General features: G+C 40.5%; 1 protein-coding gene across 1 annotated transcript; it reads left to right on the top strand.

Moving 5' to 3' along the window:
• Positions 1 to 6,803: 6,803 nt before the first annotated feature.
• TENT5D (terminal nucleotidyltransferase 5D) lies at positions 6,804 to 7,979 on the top strand (the record flags this gene model as incomplete). The annotated part of the gene is made up of 1 exon (XM_079764402.1): positions 6,804 to 7,979. One exon carries the CDS (start codon positions 6,804 to 6,806, stop codon positions 7,977 to 7,979), a length of 1,176 nt encoding a protein of 391 aa, XP_079620528.1.
• Between the last annotated feature and the right edge of the window lie 10,713 nt (positions 7,980 to 18,692).

The raw sequence follows: 18,692 nt of genomic DNA, 5'->3' as shown, positions 1-18,692 counted from the left end.
CCTGGCACCACCCGCTTGCCAGCCCCCCCCCACCCCCATCACTGCCGCCAGTCACCTCCCTGTGCAGGAAGCAACTGGCGGGGCGATCAGGGGTGGTGCCAGCCTACTCGCCAGCTGGCCCCACCCCCTCATCGCCCCACCACCGCGGGTCACATCCCTCTGCAGGAGGCAACCAGAGGGGCAATTAGGGGGGCCTCCGCTGGCACCCACCTTGGTTGGCCTTGAGCCTGTGAGCTGGGGCAGCTCCTACATTGAGCATCTGCCCCCTGGCGGTCAGTGCACATCATAGTGACCGGTCATTTCACTGGTCATTCTGCAGTTCAGTCAATTTGAATATTAAGCATTTATTATATATGGTAATTGCCAAATATGTTCTCCCATACAATGGGTTCCCTTTTAATTTTGTTCATGGTTTCTTTTGCAGAAGCTTTTTGTTTTTATGTAGTCACGTTTATTTTCTTTTTGCTTTGATCTTTATTATTTCCTTCCTTCTACTTAACTTTGGCTTTTCCTGATGTTCTTTTTCCAGTTCTTTAAGTATAGGATTAAATTGTTTATTAGATATTTATTTTTATTTTTTTTGCTTCTTGAGGTAAGCCTATAATACTATGAATTGCCCTCTCAGGACTATTTTGCTGTGTCCCATAGATTTTGCATGGTTGTGTGTTCATTTTTGTTTGTTTCCAGGTAATTTTTTGTTGTTAATCCTCACCTAGGGATATTTGCCATTGATTTTTAGGAAGAGTGGAAGAGAGAGGGAAAGACAGAGAGAAACATTGATGTGAGAGAAACACATTTATTGGTTGCCTCCTGCATGATCCCTCCTGACCAGGCTCCGAGCCAGGGAGGAGCCTGCAACCAAGGTACATGCCCTTGACTGGAATCAAACCCAGGACCCTTTGGTCCACAGGCTGCCGCTCTATCCACTGAGCTAAACTAGCTAGGGCTCCAGGTAATTTTTTTATTTCTTCCTTGATCTCATTGATAATCCATGCTTTGTTTAATAACATTCTATTTAACCCCCATGTGTTTGAATATTTTTGAAGGTTTTTTATCGCAGTTGATTTCCAGTTTCATGCTGTTGTGGTCACAGAGAATGCTTGATATGATTTCAATCTTCTTAAATTTATTGAGACTTTTTTTTATGCTGTAACATGGTGTATATCTTTGAGAATGTTCTATATGTACTTGGGAAGAATGTATATTCTGCTGACTTGAGATGAAATGTTCTTTAGATCTCATATAAACCCATCTGATCTAGTGTGTTGTTTAAGGTCACTGTTTCCTTATTGATATTTTGTCTGGAAGATCTATCCATTGTTGACTGTGGGGTATGAAAGTCCCCTACCCTGACTGTATTTCTGCCTGTATATCTCTCATGTTGTACCAAAATTTTTATATATATTTAGGTGTGCTTATATTGGGTGCATATATGTTTATAAGGGTTATACCCTCATGTTAGATTGATCCCTTTATTATTATGTGGTGACCTCCTTTGTCTCTTTTATTGCCTGTTTTCATTTCCATTTGCATGGAATGTTTTTTTCATTCCTTCACTTTCAGTCTGTGTGTAACTTTTGTTCTGAGGTGTGTCTCTAATAGACAGCATATATATGGGTCGTGTTTTCTTATCCATTTGTTTAATCCACTAACATTTAAGGTTATTATTGATGGGTACTTATTTATTGACATTTTTTTCCTTTATGCCTATGTGCCTCTCCATATATAGTTCTTCTTAAAGCAGTCCCTTTAACATTTCTTGCAATGCTGGTTTGGTGGTATTGAACTCCTTTAGACTTCTTTTGTCTGGGAAACTATTTTACCTTCAATTTTATTTATTTTTTAAAATATTTTAAAATTAATTTTTGAGAGGAAGGGAGAGGGACAGAGAGAAACATCAATGATGAGAAAGAGATTGGCTGCCTGTGCACTGCTCCCCACTGGGGATTGAGCCCGCAACCTGGGCATGTGCCCTGACCGGGAATCAAGCCATGACCTCCTGGTTCATAGGTTAATGCTCAACCACGGATCCACGCCAGCTGGGCTCACCTTCAATTTTAAATGATAGCTTTTCTGGATTTAGAGCAGGCTTGGTTGCAGGTTCTTGCTTTTCATTAGTTTGAATACTTCCTGCCAATCCCTTCTGGTCTGAAGTGTTTCTGTTGAGAAATCAGCTGACAGCCTTATGGGAACTCCCTTGTAGGTAACTGATTATTTCTCTTTTGCTGCCTTTAAGATTCTCTCTTTTTGTTAACTCTTGTCCATTTTAATTATGATGTGGATCTGACATTGGCGTGAGTCTCTTTGTATTAATCTTATTTGTGACTCTCTGGGCTTCCTGAATTTGTGTGACATTTTTCTTCACCAGGCTAGGGAAGTTTTCAGGTTCTCTAGCCCTTGCTTGGTCTCTTCACCTTCTATTATCCCTATGATGTGGTTATTGTTTTATTTCATGTTGTTACAAGGTTCCCTTAAACTATCCTCCTGATTTTAAAATATTTTGTCCTATTTCTGTTCTGAGTGAGTGATATTTTTAAATTTTTCTTCTAATTCACTAATTCAATCACCTGCCTCAGGCAGTCTAATGGCAGTTCCTTTCAGTGTATTCTGTATTTCAGATACGGCATTCTTCATTTCCACCAGATTATTTTTTATGGTTTCTGTTTTTCTTACTAATTTCCTTGAGCATTAGTATAACCATTTCTTTGAATTCTATATCTGATAAATTGCTTGCCTCTATTTCCTTTATCTCTGTTTCTGTTGTTTCCTCATGTTCTTTCATTTGGGCCAGTTTCTTTGTCTTCCCATTTTAACTGTCTCTTTGTGTTTGTTTCGTTGTTTTAGATAGGACTGCTATAACTCCACATCTTGGTTGGTGACTTTCTGTTGTAGGTGTCCTATGGCTCCCAGTGGTGCAGTCTCCTTGATCTTCTGAATTGGGTGCTCTAAGAACATCTCTTGTGTGGATTTTTGGACCCTCCTGTTATAATTGGGTCTTGATTGTTGATGGCCCTTTTGTGGTTGGGATTTATATTCAGACTGGTTAATTCTGATGCTCAACCCTGACCATGGTGTGCAAATTGCTGTGCAGGTGCAGCCTCGAGGTCTCTTGATAAGCTCAGTGGCATAATGGTTAACCCTTCAGGCTGGGAGTCTATAGAGAAAAACCTTTATCACCATGTATGAGATGCTGTGCCAGAGCTCACCCCAAGTCAGGGTTATTCTCAGCAGATTCTGGGGGCTACCAGGATCCACCTTTGAGTGTGCTCTTTGTTTGTCTAGTTGGGTCAAGCTCTGGTGTGTTCTGAGGGCTACCACTCATTGTGATGGTTCTTGGTCCTTTTGAGTTCTTTTATGTGGGTTTCAAATGCAGGTCACTGTCAGACATTGTGTGTAACTGGCCTTGGACTGCTTCTGTGTTGTTCCCACTCTGTTCATAGTTTGTGTCTGCATCTGCTTGACCTGTGTTTTCATAAGAGGGACCTCTTTGTGTAAATGGGTTGGCTTCTTTTAGTTTATAGTTGGGGGTTGATCTATGGTCAGATCGAGGTTCCCTGAGGTCCTCCTACACCTGTCAGCTACTTCATCTCCCCCTGAAGTTGCCTGGTCTTCCTACAGTGCCTTCCGAAGAGAATCTTTAGGTTGGACTCAGGCTAGCCTAGCTCGGGGAAGTCAGGCCCCTGCTTACAGGTTATACAATCAGTCACTCAATAAAGGGAAATTAGTCTCAGCTTCAAAGCCAAACTCCTCAGTCTCTACCAGAGATTCCAATTCTAGTTCACAAGGCGGCCTGCTGCAGGTTTGGGTTGGGTACACCCTTCAATCTTCTCAGCAGGATCAGTTTCAGCTGCTATGGGAATTGATCAAAAAGTCTCCAGAGAATGTTGCAGGTCCAGCCCACAAGATGGAGCTAATCACTTCCTCCTTGTCCCAGATAGTAGCCTCTGAGGGTCTCACACTTGGAATGTCTTCTCTGAGCCACTCTCCCATCCCTCACAGAACTGCAACCAGCAGGTGTATCCAGGACTTCACAGAGCTGAACTAAACAGTCTCCTATTGGGGGTGGTGTTCCCAGCCTGCAGAAAGAGGAGGCTTGTTTTACCTCTCTTTTTAAAAAAATATATTTTATTTATTTTTTACAGAGAGGAAGGGAGAGGGATAGAGAGCTAGAAACATCGATGAGAGAGAATCATTGACCAGCTGCCTCCTGCACACTCCCTACCAGGGATGTGCCCACAGCCAATGTACATGCCCTTGACCGGAATCGAACCTGGGACCTTTCAGTCCGCAGACCGACGCTCTATCCATTGAGCCAAACCGGTTTCGGCTACCTCTTTTTTTAAAAAAAATATTTTTATCAATTTCATAGAGGAAGGGAGAGAGAGAGAGAGAGAGAGAGAGAGAGAGAGAGAGAGAGAGAAACATCAATGATGAGAGAGAATTATCGATCAGCTGCTGCCTGCTCAACCCCCACCAGGAATTGAGTCCACAACCCAAACATGTGCCTTGACTGGGAATAAAACCATGACCTCCTGGTTCATAGGTTATGCTCAACTACTGAGATACACTGGCCCAGCTGGTTCTACCTCTCCTTTGTTGCCTGGCTGAACTCACAGGGAACTTGGGTCAGCCTCCCCACCATGCAGTCACAAAGCCCAGTGCTCACTCATCTGTCTCCCTGATGGGATCCTTCCTGGGGGATACAGTCCAAAAATCCCAGCCTTGCATGGAACCAGAACTCTCATGCCACAGGTCCAAGCAGCAGGTGTTACAAAATCAGTCCCGTGCAGGACTCAGATTTCTCTGCATAGCTAGTCTCAGCAAAGTGGGGGCCAAAATTCACAGCTCCATTCTATCAGCCTATCTAATAAAAGAGTAATATGCAAATTGACCATCACTCCAACACACAAGATGGCCACCCCCATGTGGTCAAAGATGGCTGCCCTCATGTGGACACAAGATGGCTGCCACAAGATGACCTGCAGGGGAGGGCAGTTGTGGACAATCTGGCAAGCAGGGGAGGGCAGTTAGGGGTGACCGGGCCGGCAGAGGAGGGCAGTTGTTGTTGACCAGGCTGGCAGAGGAGGGCAGTTGGGGGAGATCAGGCCAGCAGGGGAGGGCAGTTGGGAGGGACCCAGGCCTGCAGGTGAGGGCAGTTGGGGGGGAACAGGCCTGCAAGGGAGGGCAGTTGGGGGGGACCAGGCCTGCAGGGGAGGGCAGTTGTTGGCAATCAGGCCAGCAGAGGAGGGCAGTTAGGGGTGACCGGGCCAGCAGAGTAGGGCAGTTGAGGGTGACCAGGCCAGCAGAGGAGGGCAGTTGGGGGAGACCAGGCCAGCAGGGGAAGGCAGTTGGGGGGGACCAGGCCTGCAGGGGAGGGCAGTTGGGGTGACCAGGCCAGCAGAAGGCAGTTAGGGGTGACTGGGCCAGCAGAGGAGGGCAGTTGGTGTTGACCAGGCTGGCAGAGGAGGGCAGTTGGGGGAGATCAGGCCAGCAAGGGAGGGCAGTTGTGGACAATCAGGCCAGCTGGGGAGGGCAGTTAGGGATGACCGGGCCGGCAGAGGAGGGCAGTTGGTGTTGACCAGGCTGGCAGAGGAGGGCAGTTGGGGGAGATCAGGACAGCAGGGGAGGGCAGTTGGGGGGGACCCAGGCCTGCAGGGGAGGGCAGTTGGTGGGGACCAGGCCTGCAGGGGAGGGCAGTTGGGGGGGACCCAGGCCTGCAGGGGAGGGCTGTTGTTGGCAATCGGGCCAGCAGGGGAGGGCAGTTAGGGGTGACCAGGCCAGCAGAGTAGGGCAGTTGAGGGTGACCAGGCCAGCAGAGGAGGGCAGTTGGGGGAGACCAGGCCAGCAGGGGAAGGCAGTTGGGGGGGACCAGGCCTGCAGGGGAGGGCAGTTAGGGGCAATTGGGCCAGCAGGGGAGCAGTTAGGTGTCGATCTGGCTGGCAGAGGAGTGGTTAGGGGGTGATCAGGCTGGCAGAAGTGGTTAGAGGCAATCAGGCAGGCAGGCAGGCAGGCAAATGGTTGGGAGCCAGCAGTCCTGGATTGTGAGAGGGATATCTGACTGCCCGTTTAGGCCCAATCCCACCGGTGGGATTGGGCCTAAAGGGGCAGACTGGCAGTCGGACATTCCTCAAGGAGTCCCAGATTGGAGAGGGTGCAGGCTGGGCTGAGGGACACACCCTCCCCTGTGCACGAATTTCATGCACCGTGCCTCTAGTAGGTAATAATGTGTGTATCACATTTATTTTCATAATAATTGACTTTCTTCTAAGTTTTTTTTATTCTAATTTGCATTTTCTGTGCAATATATATGATGAATTCTCCAATGCTTTTGGCTTAAAGATGTTATATATTGCTTTTGAACATAATGTTATCATTATGCTATTCCATCAGATATGCTATCTTGATCTCACTTTAAATTCATGACAGTTAACCTCAGTGATGTATTATGATTATCTTATGAATAAAATTTATAACACCAAACAAACACAATCATAATATTTACATAAATAAATAATGAGAAAGGCCATCATTTTACATAAAAATAATTATAATTCTAACAAATCCCTGAGAGTGCCTGTTTGCATGCAGTAATGGTTCTAACAATCTTGGCATAATCAAAATAGCTTTATTTCCCTTATAAATTAGATACATTGATAATTTACTTCCTAGTTTTAATGTTATTTATTTTGAGGACAAGTCTATTCTTAACTTTTTCATACACTTTGGGTATAACACTGCAATCAAAATGCTAACATTTCTTCTCAATATTTTGCTTGCTTTCTAGTTGACCTACTGACTTCAAAATGTCTGAAGTTGGATTCAGTAATCTGACTTGGGATCAAGTTATAATACTGGATCAAGTGTTAGATGAAGTAATTCCAATTCATGGAAGGGGAAATTTCCCCACATTGGAGGTAAAACCAAAACATATCATAAATGTTGTCAAAGATCAACTGATAGAGCAAGGAATTATTGTTAAAGATACCCGATTAAATGGTTCCATTGCAAGTTACATACTTGCAAGCCACAATGGAATCAGCTATAAGGATCTGGATGTTATTTTTCGTGTTGATCTACCAAATGATCAAGAATTTCAGATTGTTAAGGATGTAGTTCTAGGTTGTCTACTTGATTTTTTACCAAAAGGTGTAAAAAAGGAAAAGATTACCCTAAAGATCATGAAGGAGGCATATGTGCAGAAAATGGTCAAAGTTTGCAATAAGCATGATCAATGGAGTCTCATCTCTCTTTCAAACAACACTGGGAAGAATGTAGAGCTAAAATTTGTGAATTCACTCAAACGGCAGTTTGAATTTAGTGTAGATTCTTTTCAAATCCGTTTGGATGACATGTTAGAATTCTACAATGACAAAAATGCTAAGTTAACCCAAGAGTCATATCCTGTTGTGGTAGCTGAAAGCCTATATGGAAACTTTCAAGAAGCAATGATGCATTTGCAATACAAGCTTATATCTACCAGAAAACCTGAGGAGATTAGAGGTGGTGGCCTTCTGAAGTACAGCAACTTGCTGGTTCGAGACTTTAAGCCAGTTTGTGAAGCAGAAATCAAGACCCTTGAACGTTACATGTGCTCTAGATTTTTCATTGATTTTCCTGATGTAGTAGAACAGCAAAAGAAGATTGAATCATACCTCCGCAACCATTTCATAGGTGAAGAAAAAAGCAAGTATGACTACCTTATGACTTTGCGTGGAATTGTGGATGAAAGCACCGTTTGCCTCATGCGTCATGAAAGAAGACAGACAATTGATATGATTACCAGTATGGCTTTAAAAGTACTAGGAGAACACAATATTCTACCCAATACAAATAATATAACTTGCTTTTATCAACCTGCTCCATATTTTGTTCCTGAGAGAGGGTATCCTTCTTTTTATATAGTATCTGGACCACCAGCACCTATTTTCTTTCGGCCATTCCTACCAGGGTACCCTAATGTGCCAAATGGTATGGTTTAAAAAACCCCCATACAACAGAAACTTGCTTTAATTAAACACCTCTTAAAAGCAAGTTTACAAATTACATAAAATTTAAGATCTATTATTATTTGTATGGAGTTATCAACTATTTTTCATTGATTATAACATCATAGTAAATAAAATATCATCTGTGAACTGACCACTTCAAATGATTTTCAGAGATTATTAGTTATAATACCTTACAAATGTTGTGGACCGCTTAAAATGATTTTCAAATCTTACCACTTATGACTTTCAGATTTGCTGTGATAAATACATTAGAGATGCCTGCATTCTGATTAAAGTATAAAAGAACAGACTCATAATTTCAATCCAGAGATAAGACAAATGGCAACATTCAGTCAATTCCTTTATGTTCGCTTCATTTCTTTCTAGTTGAATACTGTCAATGAATTTTTCAATACTTAACAAAAATGACTCAGTTCAAAGACAATAGATATAGAAGACATTAAAACCCTAGCCTTTGCAAACATTTATTTTATTTTTCAATTAAATTGGGTTAGATACAAATTCCTACTATAGTTTGAAGGAACACTGAAAAATATGATACTGGAAAACACTGGGCATTAGTAATTTATCAACTAGGTTAACTTAATTTGGAGATTTGCAGAATAATATCATCTGGCTGTACAACCAACAATGTGACCAGTTATATAGATTTCTTCATTTTTCTCCCAAATAAGTTGAAAAGAATGAGAATTACCAACTCTGAATATGAAAGTTTATCGTCATCTATTAACAAGAGACTTTAAATAGCTAACAGCAAAAAAAAATAAGCAGAGGATTTTAGTTATGACATTTATCATTTTTATTATCTACCTGAGGGGCATGTTAATATATCTGGAGACATTCAGTGTTACTAAGTGAAAATATTTTTAAATATAACTAAATGAAGCATTTTCTTTTTATTTTGCCTTTACCAAAGATCAGTTACTAACATGCCAGTCAAGTGCCTCCTCTGTGAATTTTTCCATAACAATAATTTACTCAACAATTGCATATATTTATCCAGTATCTAAATATCAACTCAGTACATCAAATATACTGCTATCAAATCTACCAGTGGTAGTAAAACAGTGTTTTCTTTGTATAATGAAGAAAATGACAAATATTATTTGCTATGACATAATGGGAGCTGTCCTGAATGAATATAGATAAGGCCATCAGAAAACTTCAATATTTTTACTTGCTTCTGATTTTTTATGAATTTCCATGTCAGTTTTCATTAACCATTCCAAGTTTTTCCATCACAGCATGATGCAGCAGGCATATTCTGAGTTTGTCACTTATAGACTGCGCTTAATCTGTCTTCTCTGTATTATAGTATTGGACACAAGAAGTACACCAAATATGGCATTTTCAAATAACTAATGTTTTTCAGGTGTTTTGTACCATGGCACCACTGGGTATCAATATATTTTTAAAGAGTCATATTTTAAAATATATGTATATACACACATATAAATATATACATATATTAGTCACACAATGCTGAGGCTGTATAACATGGGTTCATCTCCTTGCTTGGGACAAATAAAGAATTAATAAATGCTTTATTAAAGAGAAAATTCTGTAATCTATTGACATATGTATTGGCTAAAAATGAGTGATCTTTCTGCCCTAAGTGTTCAGTTTGTGAGAGTGCATGTACCTACAAATGAAGGAGTATATGCTATATTAACAGAACAACAACAAAAAAATATACCAAAAGATATAGGGAAAGTACTTAAGAATAAAAGAACTATGATAGTGATGAGTTATAGGAAAAGGTTCAATATTTTCCACAGTAGCATTTTATGCTGAATAGCACAATTCTGAAGCTTTTGGGACTATCTTGTTCCCCATGTGCACACTTAGCTTCCTTTGGTCCTATTGAAAAATTTTAAAGCTTTTTGAAATTTATTTTATTTTATGTTCTTCCATCGCCATTTATCTCCCCTAGCCCCTCTTACACCTCCACTCACCACCACCTGACAATCACCACACTGTTGTCTGTGCTCTTATTGAGAATTTGAACTTTTTCCCTAAAAAGCAAATTCCCTATAGTACCCTCCTAAAGCTTTAAATCCCGCTGGGAGAATGTCCTGCTTCCTCATAAAATTTTATGCATGTGTTTCCACTATAGTAAAAAAAGCTTGCAATTGGCATGTAAGATTTTCTCAAGAGAGACAATCCAAACCTGTTGAATGGGAATGGTATTACTAAAGAGGAAACTATAGCTTTATCTCCAGGCTTTTTATTTTTTTATATAGATACTATCCCTAAGCTAGCCTGTCCTTTGCTCTCAATCAAGCAGGAGGACAACATAAAAATGAAACTTTTATATATAAAATGTGGTTACATTCCCAAATTGAAAAATAATCACTTATAATATATTTTTAATAAAAATTGGTATTAGATAGCTATTAACATTTAAAATTTCTGTTTTAAAATTTTTCTCTTACAAATATTCATCTCCTTCCAGTAGTATTTGTCAACCCAAAAATATATTAGTTGATATTTGAATAAAGAGGATTGAAAATTATGTTCTTTAAGCCTTACATGTGACCGCCTTGAACAAAATTATTTCTACATAAATTATTTTATGGTTTGGGGAGTTTTGTTAAATTAGCTTTGACACACAGTACTAAATGCTTTAGAAAAGCAATAGTTGTTTTGGCAGTGAACTCAAAACAACTTACCTTATTGCATCTCCTCTAGTTTTATTTTCAGGTAAAATGCTTTCAGATAGTGTCAGCTAGTAAAAATATATATATATAACAGTTTCTAAGGTTAAAAATATACTTATTTTAAAAGTACTTAAATATATCTTTAACATGAAAGGCATCATCTTCTTCTAGGTAAAGAGTATATAGCCTGAAACAGAAACCATGCCATAGAGGTTATCTGCTTTAGAAATGTACAGGACCATATTTCATATGCTGTCAAGAGATTTATATGAAATCCAGTGCCTGTTTACTAAGTCAAGGAGTGTACCTCTGTAAAAGGGACATACAAATTGTAATCCTGACAGTTTACAAAAAGGAGACAGGTAATTAATTTTCCTGAAAAGCAAGTTTTTATTCCCTTATTTATTTCTTCTACCTTTTTCTTGTTTGCTAAAATGATACCTCTCTGCTCACAGTGATCAGAGGCAAGAAAGAAATTAAGTCTAGAGACAAAGTTACTGTGGCTTATATTACCAAAAAATAAAATGACACTTTTCCAAGTTTAGTTTCTAGTGAAGGGAGAGTCTGGAAATATCAGAATTATTGACTCATATAGAATTGTGATCATAGATTTCGCCATTCTAGAGAATAAAGCTTTAATGTATGCATTGTAGATAATCCAATTTTAGGATCTCTGATGTTTTCAAGGTTTCTCTTAACTAGGGTACACCAACAATACTTTAATTCAAAGGCCATGATTCTGGAGATATCTATTAACTTTTCAGTTTTTTAAGAACCCTGAAATTCTAGTCAACTAAATGTGAAATTACTTACATGGCTTACTGTTATCACTCAGAGTTCAAACTAGTGTAAACTATAAGCTAACTTGTTTTAGTAAGAAATAGTCAGAATCATTTTTAAGCATTGTTATGTGCTTTTGTATAATTATTGGAAATTTTAAAAACTTAGATAAGAAGTTGCATTTCAATTTCAATTAGTCAAACCAATTGAACTGTTTTAAAAAACAAGAGCTACATATCGTTTTATATTTAATACATAAAATTATATGTCAAAATATACAAACTTACAAATATTTAATTCCTATAGAATTAATATTACATTATATTTGCAATATAAATTACATTACATTAATATTACAATATAAACTACTAATAGATGATTTCCCTTCGTTAGTTATAATGCAGTATCACATTTATTGAAAATTTTCAGTATATTTCATGTATTTCACTTAAAAATAACCTGATGTATTATCTGAATTTTTTATATCTCAATCCATTCTGATTACATGATATTGTCCTATGGCTATTTTTTCAATTTGTCTTTAAGTTCCCTATTTACAGATGACTAATGATGAAACATGAGGTGACATAGCAAACTCTTAATCTTTAAGTAAAGATATTCTGATGTTTTAAAACAAATACCATATATCTGAACAATACATTTACTTTATATCCAAATGCTGTTACTAAATTTAATTGGAAAATAAAATTCACTTTGACAGCTGTGGCTAATTATTTCATCTCACATAGTCTCTGTTTATATTGAATGAAATTACTATTTGTAACTTCCCTTCTAGTTTAAAAAGCATTCTACAAAGTTCTTTATTTAAAGTTCTTCTGTATGTTAAGTGAAAGTCTCAACCTGTAAAGCAAAGAATTAAGGCAATTCTTCTAATAATTCCAGCCAGAAACATGTTACTAAGTAATGAACAAGGAAAAGTAAACCTAAATTATTTATGGTTCAAGTCACTGACCAGATAAAATATAACTTGGATATGAGAAAAGTCCTACAATACCATTTCACTAGATGTGAAACAGTTCATCCAATAAAAATAAATTTAGTTTGACAATCTGAATTCAGTGCTTAGCAAACAAAACCAAAAGTTTTTTATCTTAAATATGTGTTTCAAGTTTTAGTTAATTCAAATCCAGTTGTTTAGCATTAAAGAAAATATCAGTAAAAAGTTATAGTCACTGAGTGGGAAATGAAATAGAAACATCTAAAATAGTTGCCCAGCACCCAGTAAAATTGCTGATATGATTTCCTACACTAAGTCAGATAGACAGATCTACATGTTAACATTAAACAATTCAGCACTTTAGGAAATCTGTGAATATAAATATAGCTTCATAAATGTTTTAGTTGCATTATTAGCCTCATAGTTCACATCACCAGTTTTAATCTCTTATAGAAAATTTTTTGAAATATTCTTAAGAATTTATTGTGTGTCTGTAAATGAAGAGTATTAATGGAGTATCTAAGAGATGACTAAAATGTCCAGAGTTGAATGAAATGTGTATCTTTGCCTTAATGTTGACTATTTGGGAAACCAGATTAATTTTATCCATGTCATTGCTCATTATATAATTCTGAGACATGTATGTACTATTTTGGAAAATGTATTTTATTGTTGACAAAAATGTTATATGAATAGTATAGGGTCTTTTGGTAGAAACTATTTTTAAATGGATGATAATTGTACTCTTAGAGTTTGTCTAATAGCTCTTGTATCTGTTTCATTTGTTTTCTCTCATGCTGTTGTGCACTGTGTGGAAAAAGCATTACAGACATTCTGTTATTAAATAAATTTTTGAAATAAAATCACTGTGAAACATACATCATTGTGCCAACTGGAAAATGGGTAAATGCTTAATATTTCAAATACTATCAAATTCATTGTTTGCAATGTGTTCAAAAGTACTTATGAAGGAACTTTACCCTGGGATTTGTACAGAACCCCTTACATCGAAGGGACTGACCTTCTATATAATATGGCTTTATATAATTGACTTTCACCAATTATAATAGATTAACCAACAGATAACCCCATTTGCATAGCCTAATTATATAAATGGTTTGTAGTCATTCATTTATTAACCAAACTTCATTTGATTTTATATTGGTAAAATTTACTTATCTTCTCCTCCCTCTCAAATAAATAGTGCCTACAATACATTGGATAAGAACATAATTGGTGGGGAAATAAATAAAATGGCAGTATCACTCAAGTGAGTCAAATGAGTCAAAATGATATGACATTGTACTGAATCCCCCAATACACATACACACACATACATACACCACCAGCACCATACATTTGGCAGAGCCAAATAACATTTCCAATTAGGTATGTGTATTCTGATCTTATTTACAAACAATTATATTAAGTGATCACTCTGTGGAGTGGAAAAGTAGATCAGAATACAGCATCCTAATATATAAAAACCCTGGGTCGTAACAACCAGTAACAACCGAGGCTTGACCAACCGGAAGTCAGTCCTGCAGTCAGTGCTGGGTTGCTGTGGCTGAGTGGGCTGTGAATCAGGGCCAGAGAGAGGCCTGAAGAGGGAAGCAGGGACTGATCCGTTGCCTCTGTGGCAGCTTTTGATCAGCACTTGCCTCTCTCTTTCTCTACCAGTCTGGCCAGCAGCTACGCTTCCATTTCTCTCCAGGCTTCCACTGGGGCTGCTGATCAGCCCCCCCCCCCCGTTTCTGATAAGGCCCCGTTTATAGGCCCAGAGATGCTGACTGGCATAGAAACCGACCAATTAGAACCAAATCTGGGTGAAGTGTGAGGAACCAATGGCTGCCTAGGAGGCGGAGCTTTTGATGTTGACTGGCATAGAAACTGACCAATCAGAACCAAATCTGGGTCAAGCCCTAACTGTTTTGGCTCAGTGGATAGAGTGTCGGCCTGCGGACTGAAAGGTCCCAGGTTCAATTCCAGTCAAGGGCATGTACCTTGGTTGCGGGCACATCCCCAGTAGGAGGTATGCAGGAGGCAGCTGATTGATGTTTCTCTCCCATCGATGTCTATCCCTCTCCCTTCCTCTCTGTAAAAAATCAATAAAATATTTTATAAAAAAAATAAAAACAAATCTGGGTTAACTGTGAGGAGCCAATGGCTGCTTAGGAGGTGGAGCTTTTGATGCTGACTGGCATAAAAACCAACCAATCAGAACCAAATTGGCCAGCAGAGGAGGGAAGTTGGGGGTAAGATCAGGCTGGCAGGGGAGGGCCATTGGGGGTGAGATCAGGCCAGCAGGGGAGGGCAGTTGGGGGAAACCAGGCCTGCAGGGGAGGTAAGTTGGGGGTGAAATCAGGCCGGCAGGGGAGGGCAGTTGGGGGCAACAAGGCCTGAAGGGGAGGGCAGTTGGGGGCGAGATCGGGCCAGCAGGGGAGGGCAGTGGGAGCAAGATCAGGCAAACAGGGGAGGGCAGTTGGGGGCAACCAGGCCTGCAGGGGAGGTAAGTTGGGGGCGAAATCAGGCTGGCAGGGGAGGGCAGTTGGGAGCAATTAGGCCGGCAGGGGAGGGAAGTTGGGGGCAACAAGGCCTGCAGGGGAGGGCAGTTGGGGGCGAGATCAGGCCAGCAGGGGAGGGAAGTTGGGAGCAAGATCAGGGAAACAGGGGAGGGCAGTTGGGGGCAACCAGGCATGCAGGGGAGGGCAGTTAGGGGTGATATCAGGCCGGCAGGGGAGGGCAGTTAGGGGTGATTAGGCAGGCAGGCAGGTGAGCAGTTAGGAGCCAGTGGATTGCAAGAATGATGCCCCCAAGGGGTCCCCAATTGGAGAGGGTGCAGGCTGGGCTGAAGGAACCCCCCCTCCTTGCACGAATTTCATGCACTGGGCTACTAGTTTAATATGAAAACAAAGAACCATGGAAAAAGTGACCAGGACAGTAAAACACCAAAAGGTATGGTTTTCTTGAAGTTTCTACAGCTTTAACAACCCCCTAGCAACTCTGTAAAGGATTAAGTATCTTATGTGCAATACATAGAATATATCAGTAAAAACCCTATGTTAAAGGTGGCATATTTTCTCTACATAATGTAAATTATCAGATTACTAAAGCTTAAAGTAGAGTAGATTAAGACAGTTTTTTAATCCTATAATTGGCAAGGATAAATTATGCCATGTCTGGTACTTTAAACTTGAACAGAAAACATAGATACTATCTATTGATCCTATATAATAAAAGGGTAATATGCAAATAGACCAAATGGCAGAACCAAACAACCAATCAAAGCATAATATGCTAATGATATGCTAAGGCTGCTCAACAGCTCACTATGACATGCACTGACCACCAGGTGGCAGATAGTCAACTGGTCGACCGGTTTCTATGATGTGCACTGACCACCAGGGGGCAGATGCTCCGACTGGTAGGTTAGCTTGCTGCTGGGGTCCTGTGATCAGGACTGAGTGAGATGGGCCGGACACGTCCTGGAGCCCTCCCTTGGTCCCTCTCTGGCCCGATCCCACAGGCCACTCCCCTTGGGAGGGCGCCAGATGCATGGCTCATGGCTGGTGAGCACTGCTGCGGCAACACGAGCCTCTCCTGATCGGGACTGGGCATGAGCCCACAGCAGGCACAGTGGGGCTGGGATGAGCAGGAGCAGCAGGTAGGAGCTGCAGGTGACATTGGACTGTGGGTTTTGGCCCGATCCCTGCAGGCCACCCAGAGGGACCCCACCCATGCACAAATTCGTACACCAGGCCTCGAGTATAAGAATAACTTGTCCTAGCTGGTTTGGCTCAGTGGCTAGAGCGTTGGCCTGCAGACTGAAGGGTCCTGGGTTCAATTCCAGTCAAGGGCACATGCCTGGGTTGTGGGCTTAATCCCCAGTAGGGGGCTGCAGGAGGCAACCAATCAATGTTTCTCTCTCATCATTGATGTTTCTATCTCTCTCTCCCTCTCCCTTCTTCTCTGAAATCAATAAAAATATATTTAAAAAAGAATAATCAACTTTAAAATTGACAAATGGTAAATTAAAAAAGTAAACCAAAAATATTCCTGTTTTCATCTCACAATGTTTTCCTTGTAATGTACCAGTTAAATCATGGGTGGTATTTTTCAAAGGGCACCATTATAGTCATATAATATCTTTTATCAAGCAATGTAACATAATTTCGTTATTGAGTATTAATAGAAATGAGATGCATTTACTTTGGGATCCCTGAAAATGATGCCATTAAGTTACCTGCATATTATAAAAATTCTGATTAGATTTAGTGATTGAAGTGCTTCTCCTCCCCACATATTATTTCCAATGTTAAAATAAAGTGGAGACACATTATTGTTCTATGTGCTCTCATTCATGTCTAAATCAGGTCTGGTAGATATAGGGAATTTGGCGCGTGTGCGGGACAGAAGCAGCTCCCCGTCGGGGAAATCTGTCAGTGCGCACAGAGGGCTCCCCTTCGGGGAATTTGGGGGAATTTGGCTTGCGGGTCACAGCTCCCCCTTCGGGGATTCTTAGAGCGTGCACAGAGGGGCTTCCCTTTGGGGAATTTGGCGCGCAGGACGGACTCCGCCCCCCTTCTGGGACTCTGGGAGAGTGCACTGAGCCAGCTCACCTTCAGGATTTTAAGAATGTGCGCTCTAGCCGGTTTGGCTCAGTAGAGAGAGCACACACAGGACGCAGCTCCACTTCAGGGAACTTGGTACGTCGGACACAGCTGCCTGGGATCCCTGACTCACAGCGCATTCACACTAAGAGCCAGCGACCCCAATTGTTGGTGCGTGCACACACAGGGACCCTGATTCTCAACGAGAAACCGCACAAGGCAACAGAGACTTTGACACTCGAGTCTTGGTGCAGACACAGGGAAACTCTGACTCTTGGCACATGCTAAGGTTCTCATTTTCAGCACATACCAACAGTGTGGTGCAGACAGGGTTCCTGATTCTAAATGTGCACACGAGACCACACGGAACACTGGGGACACTGATCCTGGGCAAGTCTGGTTCCCACCAACCAAAGGCAGCCACACGTCCTAGTGTCAGAGCACTTCAGTGAAACTAGGGTGGAGCAAAGTCCCCACAGCACACGGCCCAGGTCCACGCAAACGGAAGCTTGAGCTTTCTGGTAATAGCCAGAATGGGGAAACGAAATAACTCACAGAGGAAAGAAAATGTGGAGTCGCCAAGAAAGGAAATTAGTGAAACTGAAGCTTGCAACATGACCGAAAAGGAGTTCAGAGTAATGGTCATGGAATTTATACATCGGATGGATGAGAAAATCAACAACTTATGCAAGAATCAGGAATAAATGAAAAGTGATATAGCTACAATCAAAAACACCATGGAAAGTTTCAACAGTAGACTACAAGAAGCAGAGGACCGAATTAGTGAGTTAGAAGATCAGGTACAGAAACAAGCTCAATCTGAACAGCAATTGGAGAAAAAAATGAAAAAGCAGGAGGAAAGCCTAAGGGAGCTTCGGGACAACATGAAACGAAGTAACATGCGTATAATAGGGCTGCCAGAAGGACAAGAAGAGCAGCAGGGATTAGAAAATCTATTCGAAGAAATAATGACAGAAAATTTCCCGGATATGGGAAAGATAAAAGTTACGCAAGTACAGAGAGTCCCAAGCAGGATCAACCCCAAAAGACCCACACCAAGACATGTCATAATTTCAATGGCAAATATAAATGATAAAGAGAGAATCCTAAAGGCGGCAAGAGAGAGACAGAGAGTTACCTACAAAGGAACACCCATCAGATTGTCAAATGATTACTCAACAGAAACACAACAAGCTAGAATTGAATGGAAGGAGGTATACAAAGTGTTTCAAAGCAAAGGACTGAATCCAAGAATACTATATCCAGCAAGACTATCAATCAAAATTGAAAGGGAAATCAGGAGCTTTGCAGACAAAAAAAGGCTCAGGGAGTTTATCACCACCAAACCAGCAATGCAAGAATTGCTAAAGGGAATACTGTAAAAAGAAGAAATAAACAGGTAAGAAGGAATACAGACACAAAAATAGATATGACTACAAACAAATACCTTTCAGTAATAACTTTAAATGTAAACGGACTAAATGCTCCAATCAAAAGACATCGAGTAGCTGAATGGATAAAAAAACACGACCCATATATATGCTGTCTACAAGAGACCCACCTCAGAACAAGAGACTCACACAGATTGAAAGTGAAGGGATGGAAAAATATCTTTCAGGCAAATGGAAATGAAAAAAAAGCAGGGGTAGCAATACTTATATCTGACAAAATAGAC

The sequence above is a fragment of the Cnephaeus nilssonii genome (assembly GCF_951640355.1).
Source record: "Cnephaeus nilssonii genome assembly, chromosome: X".
Lineage (NCBI taxonomy): Eukaryota > Metazoa > Chordata > Mammalia > Chiroptera > Vespertilionidae > Cnephaeus > Cnephaeus nilssonii.
The sequence above is the reverse complement of the archived record's forward strand: the minus strand, read 5'-3'. Positions and strand labels throughout refer to the sequence as shown.